Source organism: Malaclemys terrapin, chromosome 7 (assembly GCF_027887155.1).
Source record: "Malaclemys terrapin pileata isolate rMalTer1 chromosome 7, rMalTer1.hap1, whole genome shotgun sequence".
Classification (NCBI taxonomy): Eukaryota; Metazoa; Chordata; order Testudines; family Emydidae; genus Malaclemys; species Malaclemys terrapin.
In genome coordinates this window covers 54,119,893-54,139,451 of record NC_071511.1, presented here as the reverse complement: position 1 = coordinate 54,139,451, position 19,559 = coordinate 54,119,893, and the positions used below count along the sequence as shown (strand labels likewise).

At 44.7% G+C, this 19,559-nt stretch overlaps 1 protein-coding gene across 50 annotated transcripts in view; it reads left to right on the top strand.

Annotated features, from left to right (window-relative positions):
- SORBS1 (sorbin and SH3 domain containing 1) overlaps positions 1-19,303 on the top strand; it is a 289,445-nt gene extending 270,142 nt beyond the window's left edge. For 31 of the 50 annotated variants that reach the window (XM_054034656.1, XM_054034671.1, XM_054034661.1 and 28 more), the window contains 4 exons: positions 11,631-11,690; positions 12,262-12,452; positions 15,198-15,310; positions 17,236-19,303. In XM_054034656.1, the coding sequence (XP_053890631.1) occupies positions 11,631-11,690; positions 12,262-12,452; positions 15,198-15,310; positions 17,236-17,303 (432 nt within the window). In that variant the 3' untranslated portion in view covers positions 17,304-19,303. The remainder of the gene's footprint in view (positions 1-11,630; positions 11,691-12,261; positions 12,453-15,197; positions 15,311-17,235) is intronic. The other 19 variants (XM_054034676.1, XM_054034692.1, XM_054034691.1 and 16 more) reach the window with 2 other exon arrangements.
- Positions 19,304-19,559: the final 256 nt, after the last annotated feature.

The following is a 19,559-nucleotide window of genomic DNA, read 5'->3' as shown; positions in this document are numbered from 1 at the left end:
TCCCCAGGGTGCGCCACCCAGGGTAGGTGGCCAAGGCTCCCTGGGAAGCTATTACTACAGTCTGGCTCCCACTTCCAGCCTGGCCAGGGCCTTGGGGGGGGGAAGAGGAGGAGCAGGGGGTGGGGCCATGTGGCTCAGTGTGGGGGGCTAAAATGTTCTTTGTGCCCAGGACCCCAGTAAATTTTAATCCGTGTCTAAAGTAAGAGGGATGTAATGTATCAAGAAGATGGTTTTGCAGAGGTTGTTTTTTATTTGCTTCCAAAAGTTACTAACCACCTTTTTCTGGTATGGGCCAGTAAAGATGGGCTCAGGCTGCAGCGTTCAAATCTGGAGTGGGAACACCTAAAGGTGTTAGGACCTGTTAGGACTTGGAGTTCTGGCTCAGCACATTGGAAAGGTAGGGGGCCCTTGTAAACTTCAGGATCAGATTTCAAGTGGCCCAAAGTTAGGGGCATGGGGTTTGTACATGTTTGCATCCAGAGTTTTGGATCTGACTCACATCTGTAGGATAGTGGGTGGCTAATTCTGTGATTATTGGCTTGATTGCTTTGTGTTGAGGGGAGAGTGTTTCTGGCATAGCTGCTAATGTCCAGCCTGGTGTTTCAGCTGGTTCTGTGGAACCCACTAACACCCAAATTCCCTACAAACACTACCAAAGGAGCCAGTGTTAATACTGTTGTAACAGAAACAGCTCAGTGTCAGCACTGAACTGCTGATACCCCCTCCTTTCTCTATTCCCCCAAAAGGAGTAAGAGGTATTCTAGTCTGTTTACACGTCAGTATACTTCCAGCTCAGTTCCACTGGCTGGCAATATATGAAGGAGAAAGCACACACTTTGCAAAGGCTAGTGTGGGGTGCTGGTTGTTTTCACCAGTAAAGTGTGCCAATTTGTTCTGGAATTCGTGGATGGAGGATGAATCTGGATACCTGTTGCCATTTTTAGTCATTTCCCTGATCATCAGTTGCTCTCTGAGGGTGAAGTATGGAGTTAAGCCTGCGATTTGCCCTTTGCTCACCTCTGTCCCCATTTCCCCTAGGGACAACGGCTTTGAATGGGCAAATGTTCATTGAACAGCCACCTTCCCAGTCCCATGCCCCAGAATTTACCATTTTGATTGAGATTCCAAGTACCTGACCCCAAGGGTGGATTTGTTTCTAGTTCAGATTTAAAAAAATCAAAATTTGCAATTTACTTGTGGCTTTGTTTTCTCCTAGCATTTAATTCACTCATCCCTACTGGTGTGTGTGTGTGTGTGTGTGTGTGTGTGTGTGTGTGTGTGTGTGTGTGTGTGTGTGTGTGTGTGTGTGTGTGTGTGTGTGTGTGTGTGTGTGTGTGTGTGTGTGTGTGTGTGTAGGGCTGTCCCTAGGGAGGTGTGGGACCTGGGACATTAGAAACTCAGCACCTATCTGCTGAGGGGTGCTCCCCCTGGCTCCGCCCAGGCCTGCCCCCACTCCACCCCTTCCCCCAAGGCCCCAACCCCACCCTGCTTCTTCCCGCCTCACCTCTTCTTCCCCTCCCAGTTCTGCCCTGTCCCCCGAGTGTGCTGCACCCTTGCTCCTCCCCCACAGCGCCTCCTGACACTGAGAAACAGTTGATCCTGGGGAGGTGCTGATTGGCGGGACCTGCCAGTGGGCAGGAGGCGCAGGGGAGAGAGGGGTGGTTCTGGTAGGGGGGCTCCTCCTCGCACGGTGTCCCCATTCGCCTCCTCACTCTGCTCGCCTGCTCACCTTCCGCTTCACCTCCCCACCTATGGGCCCCCACAAAGCGCGGGGTCTGGGGTGGGTGCTCCAATTCACCATACCCAAGGGACAGGTGTGTGGGTGGGGGTGCGTGTGTGTGTGTGGTTTGCACATTAGTATGCGAGAGAAAGAGAGAGAGAACAGGACGTGATCACAAAATGATAATCCTAAAGATGCACTTTCAGACTAAACGCTGAACTGATGCTGTTTTATTTATGATTTTGTGCCCTGCTTTGATGGCCTTTTCGGGGGCTTATCAGGCCAACATTTTTATTCCATATGCCATGACAACTACAGCATTGTGAGGATCAAGTTAACATTATGCATTAAATTATGAGAGGCCTCAACCTGCCCTCTGAGTTTGTAGGCAGTTATTTAGGGTGCAGTTAGCACATTTGTATGTACAAATAGATATCCCATAGATATCCCTGAATGGCTTGTGGAGACACTGTTTGCATGAGCAGAATTGTAGGCACCAACTCATGGGCCAGTTTCCAAATCTGGCCGTCTATTATTTTTAACTGAATGCTAAAAGCACTAAGTCTTGTCCACGTGGGGAAATGTTCCAGCGTTCCTATGCTGGTATAATTATAAAAGTGACATAAGCAAAACTGAAAAAAGGCCACTGTTGTTCTGGATCAGTGTCCAGAAGTGGGAGTTATACCAATAGTAACGATGGTATATTTCCTCATATAGACAAGCTCTTAGCAGAAATTAAACTGAGCTACAGAATTCAGATCCAGGTTTGGACCTCAGTTTCGACACTGCTCATCCTCAGTGTTTGTGGGTGTTTTTCAGTTTGCAATCCCAATTGAGCTCATTCTAGAGAGCAGCTCTAATTGTGAAATTCAAAGCCAAGTTTTGTTCCAGATATCAGACCCTCTCACATGTGGGGCTGTTTGGGCTGGGGTTCTGATTCACTCCTATCTCTAGTACTAACTCAATACATTAAAACGGGCCAAATTCTACATAAAATTACAATCCCCTGCGTGTGTGTGTTTCCCTCTGTGTGCTGCCCCAGCCCTGCACAGTACTGTTTATTCATGTTATAGGTTACCCTTATTGCACATCCATACTTTATTACGCTATGTGGGGATTTGCAGGGAGGGGCTAAGAGGGTTCCCTAGATGTTAGATCGCGATTCCTACAGAGGACAGCTAGCTTACTTATCAGATCGGCGGTCTTGGGTCACCAGTGTGTTGCTGGTGGTGGTCAGGAGGTCATCTAGTCCAACCCCCTGATCAAAGCAGGAGCAACCCCAACTAAATGATCCCTGACAGGGCTTTGTCAAGCCAGGCTTTAAAAACCTCTAAGGATGGAGATTCCACCACCTCCCTAGGTAACCCAATCCAGTGCTTCCCCGCCCTCCTAGTGAAATAGTGTTTCCTAATATCCAGTCTAGACCTCCCCCACTTCAACATGAGACCATTGCTCCTTGCTCTGTCATCTGCCACCACTGAGAACAACCTAGCTCCATCCTCTTTGGAACCCCCCTTCAGGTAGTTGAAGGCTGCTATCAAATCCCCCCTCACTCTTCTCTTCTGCAGACTAAATAAACCCAGTTCCCTCAGCCTCTCCTCATAAGTCATGTGCCCCAGCCCCCTAATCATTTTCGTTGCCCTCCGCTGCACTCTCTCCCGTTTGTCCACATCCTTTCTGTAGTGGGGGACCCAAATCTGGACAAAATACTCCAGATGCAGCCTCACCAGTGCCGAATAGAGGGGAATAATCACTTCCCTCGATCTCCTGGCAATACTGCAGCCCAATATACCGTTAGCCTTCTTGGCAACAAGGGTACACTGTTGACTCGTATCCAGCTTCTTGTCCACTGTAATCCCCAGGTCCTTTTCTACAGAACTGCCGCTTAGCCACTCGGTACCCAGCCTGTAGCAGTGCATTGGAGTCTCATAGACTTTAAGGTCAGAAGGGACCATAATGATCATCTAATCTGACCTCCTGCACAACACAGGTCACAGAATCTCACCCACCCACTCCTGTAACAAACCCCTAACCTATGCCTGAGTTATTGAAGTCCTCAAATCGTGGTTTCTGCACTTGTCCTTGTTGAACCTCATCAGATTTCTTTTAGCCCAATCCTCCAGTTTGTCTAAATCACTCTGGACCCTATCTCTACCCTCCAGTGTATCTACCTCTCCCCACAGCTTAGTGTCATCCACAAACTTGCTGAGGGTGCAATCCATCCCATCATCCAGATCATTACTGAAGATGTTGAACAAAACCAGCCCCAGGACTGAGCCCTGAGGCACTCTGCTTGATACTGACAGCCAACTAGACATCGAGCCGTTGATCACTACCAGTTGAGCCCGATGATCTAGCCAGCTTTCTATCTACCTTATAGTCCATTCATCCAATCCATACTTTTTTAACTTGCTGGCAAGAATACTGTGGGAGACTGTGTCAAAAGCTTTGCTAAAGTTAAGGTATATCACGTCCACCGCTTTCCCCATATCCATATCTCATCATAGAAGGCAATCAGGTTGGTCAGGCATGACTTGCCCTTGGTGAATCCATGTTGACTGTTCCTGATCACCTTCCTCTCCTCCAAGTGCTTCAAAATAGATTCCTTTAGGACCTGTTCCATGATTTTTCCGGGAACTGAGGTGAGGCTGACGGGTCTGTATTTCCCCCAATTCTTCTTCTTCCCTTTTTTAAAGATGGGCACTATATTTGCCTTTTTCCAATCGTCCGGGACCTCCCCTGATCACCACGAGTTTTCCAAGATAATGGCCAATTGTTCTGCAATCACATCAGCAAACTCCCTCAGCACCCTCGGATGCATTGCATCCGGCCCCATGGATTTGTGCATGTCCAGCTTTTCTAAATAGTCCTTAAACGGTTCTTTCACCACTGAGGGCTGCTCACCTCCTCCCTATTCTGTGCTGCCCAGTGCAGCAGTCTGAGACTGGAAACTGACCTTGTCTGTGAAGACCAAGGCAAAAAAAGCATTGAGTACTTCAGATTTTTCCACATCATCTGTCATTAGGTTGCCTCCCCCATTCAGTAAGGGTCCCTCACTTTCCCTGCACCTCATTGTTGCTAACATACCTGTAGAAACCCTTCTTGTTACCCTTCACATCCCTTGCTAGCTGCAACCAATTATGCTTTGGCCTTCCTGATTACACCCCTGTATGCTCGAGCAATATTTTTATATTCCTCCCTAGTCATCTGTCCCAAGTTTCCACTTCTTGTAAGCTTCCTTTTTGTGTTTAAGCTCACCGAAGATTTCTCTGTTAAGCCAAGCTTGTCACCTGCCATATTTGCTATTCTTTCTGCACATCGGGATGGTTTGTTTCTGCACCCTCAATAAGGCTTCTTTAAAATACTGCCAGTTCTCCTGCACTCCTTTCCCCCTCATATTAGCCTCCCAGGGGGTCCTGCTCATCAGTTCCCTGAGGGAATCAAAGTCTGCTTTTCTGAAGTCCAGGGTCCATATTCTGCTGCTCTCCTTTCTTCCTTTTGTCAGGATCCTGAACTCGACCATCTCATGGTCACTGCTGCCCAGGTTGCCACCTGCTTCTACTTCACAAACAGGGAAGACTTGGTAGGGGAACAGCAGGTCAAGAGGAACATGGCCCATAGTTGGTTCCTCCAGAACTTGCACCAGGAAGTTGTCCCCAACACTCTCCAAAAACTTCCTGGATTGTCTGTGCACTGCTGTATTGCTCTCCCAGCAAATGTCAGGGTGATTGAAGTCCTCCATGAGAACCAGGGCCTGTGATCTGGAAACTTCTGTTATTGTCCGAAAAAAGCCTTGTCTACCTCATCCTCCTGGTCTGGTGGTCTATAGCAGATGCCCACTACGACATCACCCTTGTTGCTCTCGCCTCTAAACTTAACCCAAAGACTCTCAACAGGCTTTTCTCCAGTTTCATACTGGATCTCTGAGTAATCATACCGCTCTCTTACATACAGTGCAACTCCTCCACCTTTTCTCCCTCACCTGTCCTTCCTGAACAGTTTATGACAGTGCTCCAGTCACGTGAGTTACCTCATCAAGTCTCTGTTATTCCAATCACGTCATAGTTCCTTGACTGTGCCAGGACTTCCAATTCTTCCTGTTTGTTTCCCAGGCTTCTTGTATTCGTGTACAGGCACCTAAGATAACTAGCTGATTGCCCTCTCTCAGTATGAATCAGGAGGCCTCCCCTGTTGTACCCTCCTCCTTGTATTTCCTCCTGATATCCCACTTCCCCACTTACCTTACATACATATATACCCATATACACTACAAATATATCCATCTTATTCATATGTATTAATTATCTGGGAGTGCACCCAAGGCTCAATCATAAAACTACATTCCTCAATCAGTCCCGGGTCTAATATTTCTAATATTTCCAGGCCCACTATAAGGGACTAATAACAATTGTAAAATAAAATCTGTCCATCAGTCATACAAGGGAATGTGCAGACTGAGGGACATGAATGTGTGGATGGGAAAGTAAGGTGGCCACATAACAGTTTAGCCCACTGCATTATACTTTTCAGGATGATGGGTAAACATCCTCCCCATAAAAAGACAATGGGAAAAGAGGTAGGCCAGTGTTGAGCACTTTGGAAAATCCCACTCATGATCTTTTTTCTAACAGGAAAACCCTATCTCAGTGGGTGCCTGGACTATTAAATTGTGCAGATTTATTCTGGTATCATTACAAAGCTGTCTCATTACTCATGTCTGTGACATGGGGAACAAGGCAGGCTATGGCCATATGACTAAATAGTTAATGTTCGTATAACTTAACTTTATGTTAAGCATGTGCTTAAGTTTCTCTCTATTCAGCAAAGCACCTTAGTGCCATTGAAGTCAATGGAAATTAAGCATATGTTTAAGTGATTTGCTAAGGTGAGGATTTAGCACTGAGCATTATTGTAAATCTGTGGCCTTGATGGGTTTTGTACGGTATGTTACTTATAGAGCTTTGTTTAATTAAACACCAGTGGAGGTGGTGGATTAATTTCTCCAGGGGATCCCTCTGTTTTACAGCTTTAAATTTATGCATCATATGATCAGATACCTCAACCTGCCCTCTGAGTATGTGTGTCTGTTCGTTTAGAGGGCAATTACAACATTTGAATGTGCCAGTGAAAGCCCCTCTACCCATGTGTACATGCTATATTTAAACGCTCCCCCCCCCCCATCCCCAATTTATTGATATTTTTGTTCTACAAAATCTTTTTTTCTTTTTAAAAAATGTTGATCATTTGAATACAAAACCACGCTGGCAGGGTCATTTGTTGGAGAAGCAATGTGATCATATATATATTCCCCTTCTCCCCCCACCCCTCCAGAAAGTAGAGATGAAAAGATCTGGTGCCCACAATTCAAGAAGGATGTTGATGAATTGGAGAGGTTTCAGAGAAGAGCCACGAGAATGATTAAAGGATTAGAAAATATGTCTTGTAATGATAGTCTCAGGGAGCTCAATTTATTTAGCTTAACACAGAGGAGGTTAAGGAATGGCTAGATTACAGTCTATAAATATCTACATGGGGAACAAATATTTAATAATGGAATTTTCCATCTAGCAGAGAAAGGTCTAACACAATCCAATGTCTGGAAGTTGAAGCTAGACAAATTCAGATTGGAAATAAAGTGTAAATTTTTAATAGTGAGGGTAATTAACCATTGGAACAATTTCCCAAGGATCATGGTGGATTTTCCATCAGTGACCATTTTTAACTCAAGATTGGATGTTTTCCTAAGAGCTCTGTTCTAGGTATTATGTGCAGCAGGTCTCTGGCCTGTGTTACTCAGGGGGTCCAGATGAGATGGTCACAAGGGTCCCTTCTGGCCTTGGAATCTCTACCTCATAGGTCGCCTCATTCTCTTCCCTCCCGCACTGCCTGCCAGCTGGGGATGGTTCCTTACCCTATATTGCCCAGGCTTGTGCCTATCTGGTTTTACTATCGCAGAGGATTGGGGTTTCCATTCCTACCATTAGGAGATTATCCCACAATCCACTGGTTCTACCTGCAGTTCAGCCCACATTTCCCTTTTCTCCTTCTCATCACATTATTCCCAGCTGCACCCCTATGGGCCACGCTGGGCAAATCCTGAGTTAGGTCCAGCTCATCACCTCCAATTTTGGCCCAAGTCCTATTGAAGTCAAGGAACAGATGCCCACTAATTTCACCAGGCCTTTGCTATGGAGGGATGAGCAGATACTGAAAGTGCATGGTGAGAGACGAGCCAGATGTTTACACTATATATATATATATATGCGCCAGTGCAGCTCCCTGTGAGTCCATAGGAAGTGTGCCCATTTACGTGGGCCTTATTATCTTATGGTCTTAAGGGGCATTTCCAGCAAGGAATATATTAGGATGGTGTAATGGGTTGGATCACAGAAACCCCCCTGGGAGCTGCCAACTGATGTGCCAAGACTACCTCTGCTTCTGTTTTCCCTCCCAGCTCAGGACTCCAGCACCCTGTCTTGCTGAGCCAGACACTCCCATCTGCTCCAACAAAGACCCAGGGTCTGAATTACTTGCCCCAAAACTGCAGGTTTACCTGAAAACAGCTCACAGAAGTGTGCTTGTCTTTAGCACTGAGATGCCCATCTCCCAATGGGGTCTAAACACAAATAAATCTATTTTACCCTGTATAAAGCTTGTACAGGGTAAACTCGTAAATTGTTCGCCCTCTATAACAATGATAGAGAGATATGCACTGTTGTTTGCTGCCCCAGGTATTAATACATACTCTGCGTTAATTAATGAGTAAAAAGTGATTTTATTAAATACAAAAAGTAGGATTTAAGTGGTTCCAAGTAGTAACAGACAGAACAAAGCAAGTCACCAAGCAGAACAAAACAAAATGCACAAATCTATGTCTAATCAAACTGAATACAGATAATCTCACCCTCAGAGAAGCTTCAGTAAGTTTTTTCCTCAGACTGGACACCTTCCAGGCCTGGACACAATTCTTTCTCCTGGTACAGCTCTTGTTCCAGCTTAGGTGGTAGCTAGGGGATTCTTCATGATGGCTCTTCTCTCCCTCTTTGTTCTGTTCCACCCCTTTATATATCTTTTGCATAAGGCGGGAATCCTTTGTCTCTCTTTGGGTTTCCACCCCCCTTCACTGGAAAAGCACCAGGTTAAAGATGGATTCCAGTTCAGGTGACATGATCACATGTCACTATAAGACTTCATTATCCACTTGCCAGCACACACATATACAGGAAGACTTACAAGAAAAACACAGCCATCTGCAGACAATGATCCTGGTTAATGAGAGCCATCAAGATTCCAAATCACCATTAATGGCCCACACTTTACATAATTACAATAGGCCCTCAGAGTTATATTTTATATTTTTAGTTTCAGATACAAGAGTGGTACATTTGTGCAAATAGGATGATCACACTCAGTAGATCATAAGCCTTGCAGTGATACCTTACAAGAGACCTTTTGCATGATGCACATTTCAGTTACATTATATTCACTTATTAAATTTTTATAAAACCATATAGACTGCACAGTGTCACAGATGGGACAGCCTAAGTTTTCCTGAATCAAACCATAATTCTTATGTGTAGATGCTGTGTACCATAGCCATGAAAATCAGCTTTTCCCTCCTCAGTTAACTGTGATTTCAGAGCCTTTGATGTATTATATCGAGTTCCTTTGCAAAATACTGATTTTGACTTTGTAATCATCCTATTAGCCTTTCAGTATTGACGGTGGCCATGTAGGAATGACTTCCAAAAGTCCTGTAACAATTTCAGACTACCCAATAAATGCCATGAGCTCTAATTACATTGTGGTAAGCCCATCCCAATCACTTTCTATTTTCTATACAAAGTCAGAACAAATAGTTTCTGAGCAAAATGATTCAGGAATAATTATTAATCCCCAGAGAGCCAGATTGACTAGAGGAGATTTCTGGCTGCATTGCGGTTGGGTGGGCGTACTGGTCAGGGACCTTAAGATGAAGGAACTGGGAGAGGATACTTTAGTCTTTGATGTAACAGTGGGGGAACCTCCAGAAGATTGGAACTCATGTTCACAGAAACTTCAAGGGAGCTACCCCATGGCTGAAGTTAGCCCCGCTATGCTCCTCTGAACTAGCTGAGTCTCTTGAGTGTCCAAACTCAAGCTGGAAATCTCCTGCCATCCATTAAGTTCTTTATTTCCTCCCTTCACTCTGTCTGGAAATGCCGTGAGCAGCCTTTCTCCTGAGCTGCCAGCACACCAAGGCCTTTGGAGAACTCAGCAGTGCAGAGGGTGCACGGAAATGAACAAAAAATACGGGGAAAGAGTGAAATGGACCCTCTGGAAAAAGATTTGGGTCTAACGTTTTACTGAAAGCTCACAGCTAGTGGCAACATAACTTACCCTAGGCAACCCATCTGTATTGCAAACTAGAATAATAGCCCTAGGGAGGACGAGTCCTGCACTCCTTGCACAGGCAGTATGTCCACTGCTTTTCTTAGGAGTTTTGAGTGTGTAAAAAATGCAAGATTGCAATGTAAATGCAAATATTTGTAGTGGAATTTTTTTCATGTTCCATCCAATTATTTGTACCTTGAGACTCTCCAAACAAACTGCTTTTTCTTGAAAGTAACCTAGGGCATGGGAATGGTTCCCCAATGAAGAGGTGGTGAGGGGGAGGTGGAGAAGGAGCAATGCTGAAGAAAAGATGCACCTAGCTGGCAGTGTTCACAATGGCTCTAAAGCTTGGACGTGTTTAGATGTTGGGGTTGGGTCCAGGCCCATCTCTGTTCAGAAACACTGGTCCCTCTGAAAGGCTGCTGCATTCTTAGATTTCATGTGACGGCTCAGACCCTCACCTAGTGTCAATCAGTGTAGCTCCCATGCAGTGACAGCGGCCAGTGGTGCTGGAACATTTTTTACAGTGGGGGTGCTGAAAGCCAATGGCCCTCAAGCCAAACTTTTTACCTCACCTCCCCCCTTACTCCTGTCCGCGCCCTCCCCCACACCTCAGAGCTGGGGCCAGAAGCAGGGCCATGGCTCTGGGTCGGGGGATGCAGACAGGAGTAAGGGGACCAAGGCTGGGATCTCGCGTGCGAGGCCAGGAGCAGAGCCTCCAGTGTGGGGCTGGCGGCTGTGGGGACCTCGTGTGCTTCCAGGTGGCAGGCCATGAACAGAGTCCTGGGTGCAGGGCCAGCAGCAGCCAGGAGCTGAGCCCCCAGGCACGGGGCCAAGAACAGAGCTCTGGGCGCAGGTCCTGCAGCCAGGAGTCAAGATCCCAGGTGCGGGCCTGGCAGCACCAGGACCCTGGGCGCAGGGTGGTGGGCAGGACCCTGCACAAAAACTGGCGGTGCTGCAGCACCCCCTGCACTCCTAGTTCCCATGCCTATGACAGCAATGCACTTGGGAGTGACTTCAGCTGAGCTGCATCCATTTACACCAGCTGAGGATCTGGCCCACTCTTTAGGAGGCAGCTGAGCTGTCATTTTTCCTGATCCTAAATGTCTCCAAGGGCCTTTCCAGAGATAATGGCAATGGCCTTTTTCATTAGGGTCTTTGGCCTAAAGGTCTGATAGTCTGACACTTGTGCTTCTGTCCATGTCTTTTTCCCCTACAGGAATTCAATGCAATGCTGTTTGCCATCTGTGTCTCTAGCTGTCTCATATCTTTTCATCTCCTCCTCTAGTTGCCTATGCTAACCCTTTAATTTTTTTGCCATTGTATTACCCTTTGCAGCACACATGCTGCTGCAATGCAATTGCATTGCTATACTCTCCAATGTCCTCTGTTTTAAAAATCCTATTGTCTGAATCAAGTGGCGGTGGGTGGTTTTGTGTTTTGTTTGGTTTTCTGTGCGTCATTTTTTAATTTTAATTCTGACCAATGTAACTTCTGCTAAAATGTCTTCCTTATAATTTGCTTGGTGATCACACAGCCTTCTCACCATTCACTGAGAGCAGGACCAGATCTCACAGAGTCTGAAAAGAGCTATGTGGTAAGGCCACTGTTTCAATCAGATGCAGTTGTAGCGTCTCTTATCACAGACAGTAACGCCTTCATAGAATTTAAAGTTGCCAGCTGCTTTCTTAGTCACAAAAAATCTAGATATCATTGTATTTGTAATGGAGAAATAGAATTTAGCATCTAGAAAAGCTACCAGAGTCAACATGGAATTGGTATAATTGCATTGTCTGTATTGGATTAGAGTTAAATGAGTAGTGCATGACTGGAGTGTGCGTTCTCATATTCCAACTGTAGCGATTGTAATGGTGCCACTGCTGACTAACTGCAACCACTTACGCTTCTGTGTGTTTTTTTTTTAAACAAAGCTTCAAACTAAGTACCAAATTCTTCTGTATTGCCTGTTTTTCCATGCTTACACCTGGATCCCTTCTGCACTCCACTACCTGGATATTTACCTGGATCTACAACTCTTTTGTTTGACTGGACTTATGTGCTGCATCTGGAATGTCCCATCTCTTCCTGTCTATTTTTTCCTTTCCCCCCCATTCCTTGTTGACTGTTCTATGGGTGTTCCGTGGATGTCAATGCTGCCTACCACGCAGGAAGCAGTTTGCAATGAGATCATAAACATTGCAGAAAAGTCTGTTCATTACTGCAGTGCTATTTCTCAACCTCTTGACTCTTGCCACACGATGGCCTCTAATGACAATAAACCATCTCTAATCATTTCTCAGCAACCTCAAGCACATCAACAAGGAGCCAGCCCTGACAGGAGTCAAACACCAGGAGACATGTAAGTGGTTCTGGTTGCCCTCTCTCCCAGGGGCCTCGTTTGCATCTGTCATGTGCTGTTAAGTGTGACATTATTTGGTACTTCCCCTAAAGCTCCAGGCCCTGGAGGCATGTGATTATGCAAGAGTGTCAGCTTTCATTAAAAAAATAAGGAAGGAAGTTTCTAGCCCTCGTCATTGCAGTGAAAAGCCTGAAAACAGGACCCCTGTGTTTGTATAGCACCGGGCACAATGCGCTGCTCGTACATGACTGGGGTGCCCTGATTCAAGGTTCTTGAATGCTTGGGGTGGACAGTACTACATCTTCTCTTTCTGCAGCTTGAATCCTTGTTTCTTACACACAAATGGAGGGAAAAACTTGTGTCCTAAGTTTTTGGCCAGAGGGCCTGATTCTTCACTGCCTTGTGAAGTCATTTTCACCTGTGTAGAAGTGGGAGCACGAGCATCCTGAGTGGGTAGTGCTTTGCACAGGGGTAAAAAACTACCCAAGGAGCAAAGCGGTGAGAATCGGGCCCATCACGCCAATGAATGGAGACAGAAAGAAGTGCTTGAGGAAGCTTGTAAAGTAATACAGTCCTTCAAACCATAATGGAAATTAGCACAGGGTAAATGTTCAGTTTATCATACATACACAGGATCTGAATCAGGTTCCCAGCTGCTGCTCGAGAGATCTCACAATTAAGAGTCACACTCCTGCATATACTTCCTACAGGGTGTAGGACTCATGACAGCAAGCCTCATGCCCAGCAATGAGTGACTGCAGGATCAGCCCCTAAGATAGATGTTGCACAGATAAAGAGGGATGAGGGCAAGAGAAGTGTGACATAAGGCAGATGGTGGGTGGGACATGGTTAATTAGAGTGGACAATTTGGTGCTAAATGCATAGAAAGTATCATTTCTTGGTGGGACTTCTAGCGCAGGGAATTAGACTTTGTAACCTGCTACTTTCTCCTCAAGGTCTGTGGTTCAAATGCAGCCCATATTGGTGCCTACCATCTGGCTCATAGGAAATGAGTTGGTGGGTTCACAGTAGCTCCTAGGTGGCTAGTTGTTCACAGCACAATATAGCCACTTTTACATTGGCCTCAATAGGCCCTTTGTTGGCAGTGTTCACAGAGAAACCAAGGACTGACTGGGCTTAGCAACTACTGCTGAGATTGCCAGAGCTGCCTAGGGCAGTAGTTCTCAACCTTTCCAGAGGACTGTTCCCCTTTCAGGAGGCTGATTTGTCTTACATACCCCAAATTTCACCTCATTTAAAAACTACATGCTTACAAAATCAGATATAAAACCACGAAAGTGTCACAGCACACTAGTACCAAAACATTGCTGACTTTCTCATTTTTACCATACAATTATAAAATAAATTGATTGGAATATAAATATTGTACTTACATTTCAGTGTGATACTTGAGCTTGTTTTTCACTTGTGAGCTTTGGCTGAAGCCTGAGCCCCAGGTGATGGGGCTGAAGCATGTAACTTAGCTTTGCAGGGCCCCCTGTGGTGCGGGGCCCCAAGCAGTTGCCCTACTTGCCACTCCCTAATGCCAGCCCTGCACTTGTGATCCCCCTAAACCCATCCCATGACCACCCTGGGGGCTAGGGTTGCCAACCCTCCAGGATTGTCCTGGAGTCTCCAGGAATTAAAGATTAATCTTTAATAGAAAATTAATGTCATGAGATGAAATCGCCAGGAATTCATCCAACCAAAGTTGGCAACCCTATGGGGGCTGCCACCTCCAGGTTGAGAAACACTGTTTTAGATGAGTGGAGTACCCCCTGGAAGACCTCTGCGTACCCCTGGTTGAGAACCTCTGGCCTAGGGCATTTAAACACATAACTTCCATTAATATTAATGGGAACTGTGTGTCTAAATCCCCTAGATGGCTTTGAAACTCTCAGCCAAAACTGCTTTCTAACTCCTTGATAAACATTTGTGATTGAAGTCCATTGGTGGGGCTGCATCAACGGAGCTTGTGCTTCCCACTAGCCTAGTCTCTGGAGAACTTGAGGACTAGAGTCTCCAGGGCTGGATGTTTGGCACCTTTCGCCAGCACTGATTTCACTCCCAAGGAGAGATAGGGCTGAGCCGCAAGGCTGGGAACTGGAGCCAAACTTCACCCAAAGCTCCAGGGGCTTGGGTCAGCTTCATCTCCAAATCCACAGGCTCCATCTTGGTTGCAGTGGAGTCGCATGTGTGTATCTCAGCAGAATTTGGTCCCTGATTTCTCCTGTCTATACTCCTCTCCTTCAAACAGTTGCAGTGTACAAAGCGAACCTGTCTCAAAGGCATTTCAGTCAAGCGCCAGGACACTCAGTGTGCAATGAAATATGACTAGAGGCCTGAGCAAGCAAACGAACATCCGTTCTGCCCAGGGCAGAAGTGGATGTACCCAGACTTAGGAGGAGGTGGGGAATGGTGGAGTCTTGGTTCTACCAGCAGTACTCCCTGGGAGCAAAGGTGGAACAAAGAGAAAGTTGTGGCTTCCTAATCCTAGTTCCTTCTCTGGGATGCTCCTTGCAGTGCAGCTGTACTATTGCTCCTGTGTTCGTGTGACAATGCCTAGCCCTGATTTAGCAGCACAGGTTGTTTACAATTGGTTTTGGACTCCATAATAGGACATACAATAGACATGTGGTAGCTTTTCAAACTGTAGTGTGTATTGGATGATTGGATGTGATTGGATGTCAGCAGAGTTCACTGTATAATTTGTAACATCTCTCTCTCTCCCTCCCTCGGCTTTAGACTTAGCTACCAAGCCCTGTACAGCTATATTCCCCAGAACAACGATGAGCTGGAGCTAAGAGACGGAGATATTGTAGATGTCATGGAGAAATGCGATGATGGCTGGTTTGTGGGTGAGTGCATCATATGTTTAGTACTAATATTATTATTACAGGTAATAAAAAATGGGGAATAAATTGTGGAAAATTTCAAAATTTGGAAATTGCTTCAAAATGGAACAGTGTTTTGGGGGGTTTTTCCCAAAAATTGTCATGAAATATTTTTGAAACATTTTTAATTTCCTCTCTTCCCATATTTTTTCCACTGAGAACAATACAAGAATGATATCCAGGCAGATGGGTTTTTCCCACCAACTTTTTAATTTTCTCATTTTTCCTCTTGCTACTCTGTAACTTTTCAAAATTTCCCCAGTTTTGGAAAGGTGTAATAATTACAGAATTTCAGTTTTTCTTTAGCCACTCTGGAATTTTTCCAAAGTTGAGGAAGCTTTGACATGTTGCAGAGAGTGACGAAAGGAAAACTGGGGAAGGGGTGTGTGTGTGAAAAAGAAATATGTTGAGGGGAGATAAACATAAAATAAATAAATAAAATAATAACCCTACAATCTAGAAAATCAAATTTCCAAAATTTGAAATTTCTATTTTTTTAAAGAAAGCAGAAAATGTTAAAAAAAACCAACAACAACAACAACAAAAAACAAACAAACAAAAAAAGCTTTTTTGTAAAATTAAGTTTTTTAAAAGGGCCATTTTTCATCAAAGAAAAGTCTTGAAGGAAGAAAATCAGCCATTTCTAATTGTTCTACCCCACTGATACAGTGCTGCAGGGCTGCACTGCACTTCATACACACTTCCCCTGGCTCAGGGGCTTGCTTTGAACCAGCCAAGTCCCAGGGGAAGGGCTGAGCAGGAAGGGAGTGTTAATGAGCGGGGATTGCTGGGAGAAACAGATTTTAAAGAAGGATTTGAAGGAAAGGGTTTGGTAGATGAGTAGGGGAGTAGTTGGTGATTATGACCTTCATTTAAGCAGAAAAAAGGAATACACCAATGCACTGCACATTTCCAAAAGGGATGGTAGCTGGCATGCCTGGTAGCAGCCTTAGCAGAGATGCCAAGAGCTGAATGGGTCACAGACCACGGGTTTGTGCACGCGTCAAGCTGGGGCATGATTGGCAGTTCCAGGATACATACCTGCCAAGCTCTCACTGAGCTAGCGTGCTAGAAATGGAGTGCAGCGCAGCAGTGTGAGTGGGGGGAGGGACTAGCAGCTGAGTATTTTCCTAGCACCCCTGATGGAGGACACACTCAGGACAGCTGCTCATGCTGCCGCAGCTGTGCTCTGTTTTAGCACGCTATCTCGACGAGAGCTAGCCGTGGTTATGTCTCCTCCTCCTCACACCCACAGCTCCAAGTGTAGACATACCCTGAGAGGCTTGAGGGCCCATCTCTTTCCTAGCAGGGCTTCCCTCCAGAGCAGGGCTGAGGCACACTATGAAACCTGTGTGTATGCTGCCCAGGCCAGATTTTCCAAAGAGCTAAGTACACTGGGTGCTGAGTTCTTTTGTAAGTCTGGCCATACGCAATGCAATGGGAGATGAGCTCTTTGGACATCAGGCCCATCTGTGGGTTCAAAGCACATGGAAGCCTGGCCCGATTGTATTCTGAGGACACAAGCCCAGATTGTGCTCTCCATCGCACCTGTGCAAACCACTCCATTGATTTCAGCTGATTTAAATGGATGTAGCAAAGATCACAGTCTGGCCCCTAGACTACAGCCCTGTCAATCCAGCACTAACAATTGCTGTATTAAAATTAAAAAACAAAATGAGTGCAGTTAGTGACAGTTATTTCAGTTAATTCTATTCAGGAACAACAGAATTTTTGACCAGGACCCCTCTTCTCTTGCGTTGCCAAGAACAATGATTTGTACCCAGCCTGGCTTACAAACAAAACAGGTTGCTCTTTCTCTTTCAAATCCCAGTCACCTTCCCCTGTAGCTCCATCTTATTCAATTGCATTCTTATTTTCTTTCCCAACAGGTACGTCTCGGAGAACAAGACAGTTTGGCACTTTCCCAGGCAACTATGTGAAACTGCTGTACCTCTAAAACAATCATGCACCTGCTGATTAGTATTGTTTACCGGACAACATTTAAGTAGCAAAGACCTTTGAAATCAGAGTATTTATTAATGTAATAAATGAGAGATGAGAAGTGGAATGGGGATGTGGTTATGTGATACAGTTCTGGGTTGAATGTGCAGGCCTGGATCTGGGTGATGCTGGGTTTACTGTTCTTGTTTGCTGAAGGAAAGAGACAAAGTTTCTAGTTTACAATGCTGCCTTTGTAGCTCTGAGTTCTGAGCTCAGAGCTTAGTTTTCATGCTTTTCATTGAGTACTTACCTCTGAGACAGAGTTGGGGGAAGCAGCAGAATAGAGTGTGTGATAGGTTTTGCTTGTGTGAGAGAAAAAGCAATGGGAACTGTAATGCATTGAGGCAACATGCAGCTCTGCAGCTACTCCCTCTCTATAACTGAGGGAGGCCTTCTCTGAGATTACCCCCATCTTCAAGGTAATTTTCACTCTGCCTCCCACTTTCATTCTTAATTATTTCTTCATGATGTGCACCTTAGTGTACATGGCCGGCAGAGAACGGTTTATGTGATTAGACTAGGTAGCACTCTATCATATGGGGAGGGGCTTTGAACTGACAGTTTAATCCAGAGCAATCAGCCAAAAAAAAAACCCTCAACTTTGGTAATATTCTGCTTCATAATATCCACCCCTGCAGGTTTTTGTGTGTGTGTGTGTGTGTGTGTGTGTGTGTATGGGTGAGCATATTGTGTGCATAGCAACGAACAGGGTCACAATTTCCATGAGGAATCAACCCAAATTTTACAAAAATGGAACAAAAATAAAGGAAAATTTAGGGGGCACAGATCCTGTTTGCAAATCCCATGGCTGTTTACCCCCTAAATGTTGCGCTGAACGACAGGACACATTTTGAAGTATACTCTTTGCAATAAAGACTTTATTTTTTCCTGGTATTCTATCGTAGAGATTCGGATAGATGCTAGCAAAATATTACTGAGCTTGCTTTTTTTTGGTGGTGGTGGTGGTTCTTGATTAGGCTGTCACCTAATGAAACTAGCAAGGCAAACCAATTTGTAAAGCTGTGTTTATACAACTATTACCAGCTGCATATATTTGTACTTTTTTGAAAAAACACGGCTTGCCTGTAAATCAAAAATTAATGCTCTTTTTGATAGAAATTCTGTTTCAAAAAGAAAAAAGTATAGATAAAACCAGTTGCATCAGACTGCTTCCTACATTTCCATTACAAATAGCAAAAGTTAAGATTGCTATTTTTGCATCAGCCATATTTAATAATAGAAAATGCCTATTTTTATGCCAATGCTTTTATACAAACTGATTAACAGTAACTGCAACTAACTGTTAGCATGACTTGCAATACATTTTGATAAATTAGCCATACTCCTGGGTTTAAAAACACTTATCTTTCGCTGAGATCAACGGAAGAGAAGACTCAAAGTGCTTTGGAAGTATGATTGTAAATATGTATATTTAACTTTGTACAGACAATGTACTTACCTTGTATAGAAAAAAATAATTTAAACAAATTGAATGAAAGGAGGAAAAAAGGCAGTTATGAAAGGGTTTTTTTTTCTCATTTTTATTTAAATGAAGGAATTCTATGTAAGTTCACATGAAGAGTTTTAGAACAAAATATCCACTCTAAACCCGATACAAATACAACACAAAGCACCATTATATTTTTGTGCAGGAGTGGGGGTAACTTCAATCCTTATCTTATTTATGGTTTTTGATTTTCTGCTTTTGAGTTGCATTCTTGTTATCTGCAGCAATGTTTAGACCTATTGCTAGGACTGGATCACACCTAATTAATCTAGCCAACAAAGTAACATGATGATATTGACTGTATATAACCAACTCATTTAAAGGTTTATTTTTGTTGCTGTTGCCATTTTTAGTTATAAACACACAAAAACCGCAATTTATTTTTGTGTTGATTTTGGTTCCTTATTGCAGTGAATGACGATTTGACAATAAATTGAAGGGCTGAATTACTCCTTTGGTCCTGGTACAAGTTATTTACTGAAGTTTACTGGGAGTTGCTGTGTGGCCATTGACTGTCAGTGGAATTTTGGCCTTTTGGAAATGACCCTTAATCTCTTCAATCAGGCGTAGTGATGCTCAGCGCTGCAATGCTGAAATGCCTTGAACAGGGTCATCCTTAAGCATACGCAGATCCATAGGGCACCATGAAATTTGGGGCACTAAATTGCCCCAAATTTCATGGTGCCCTAGGCAGCTGCGTGCTGC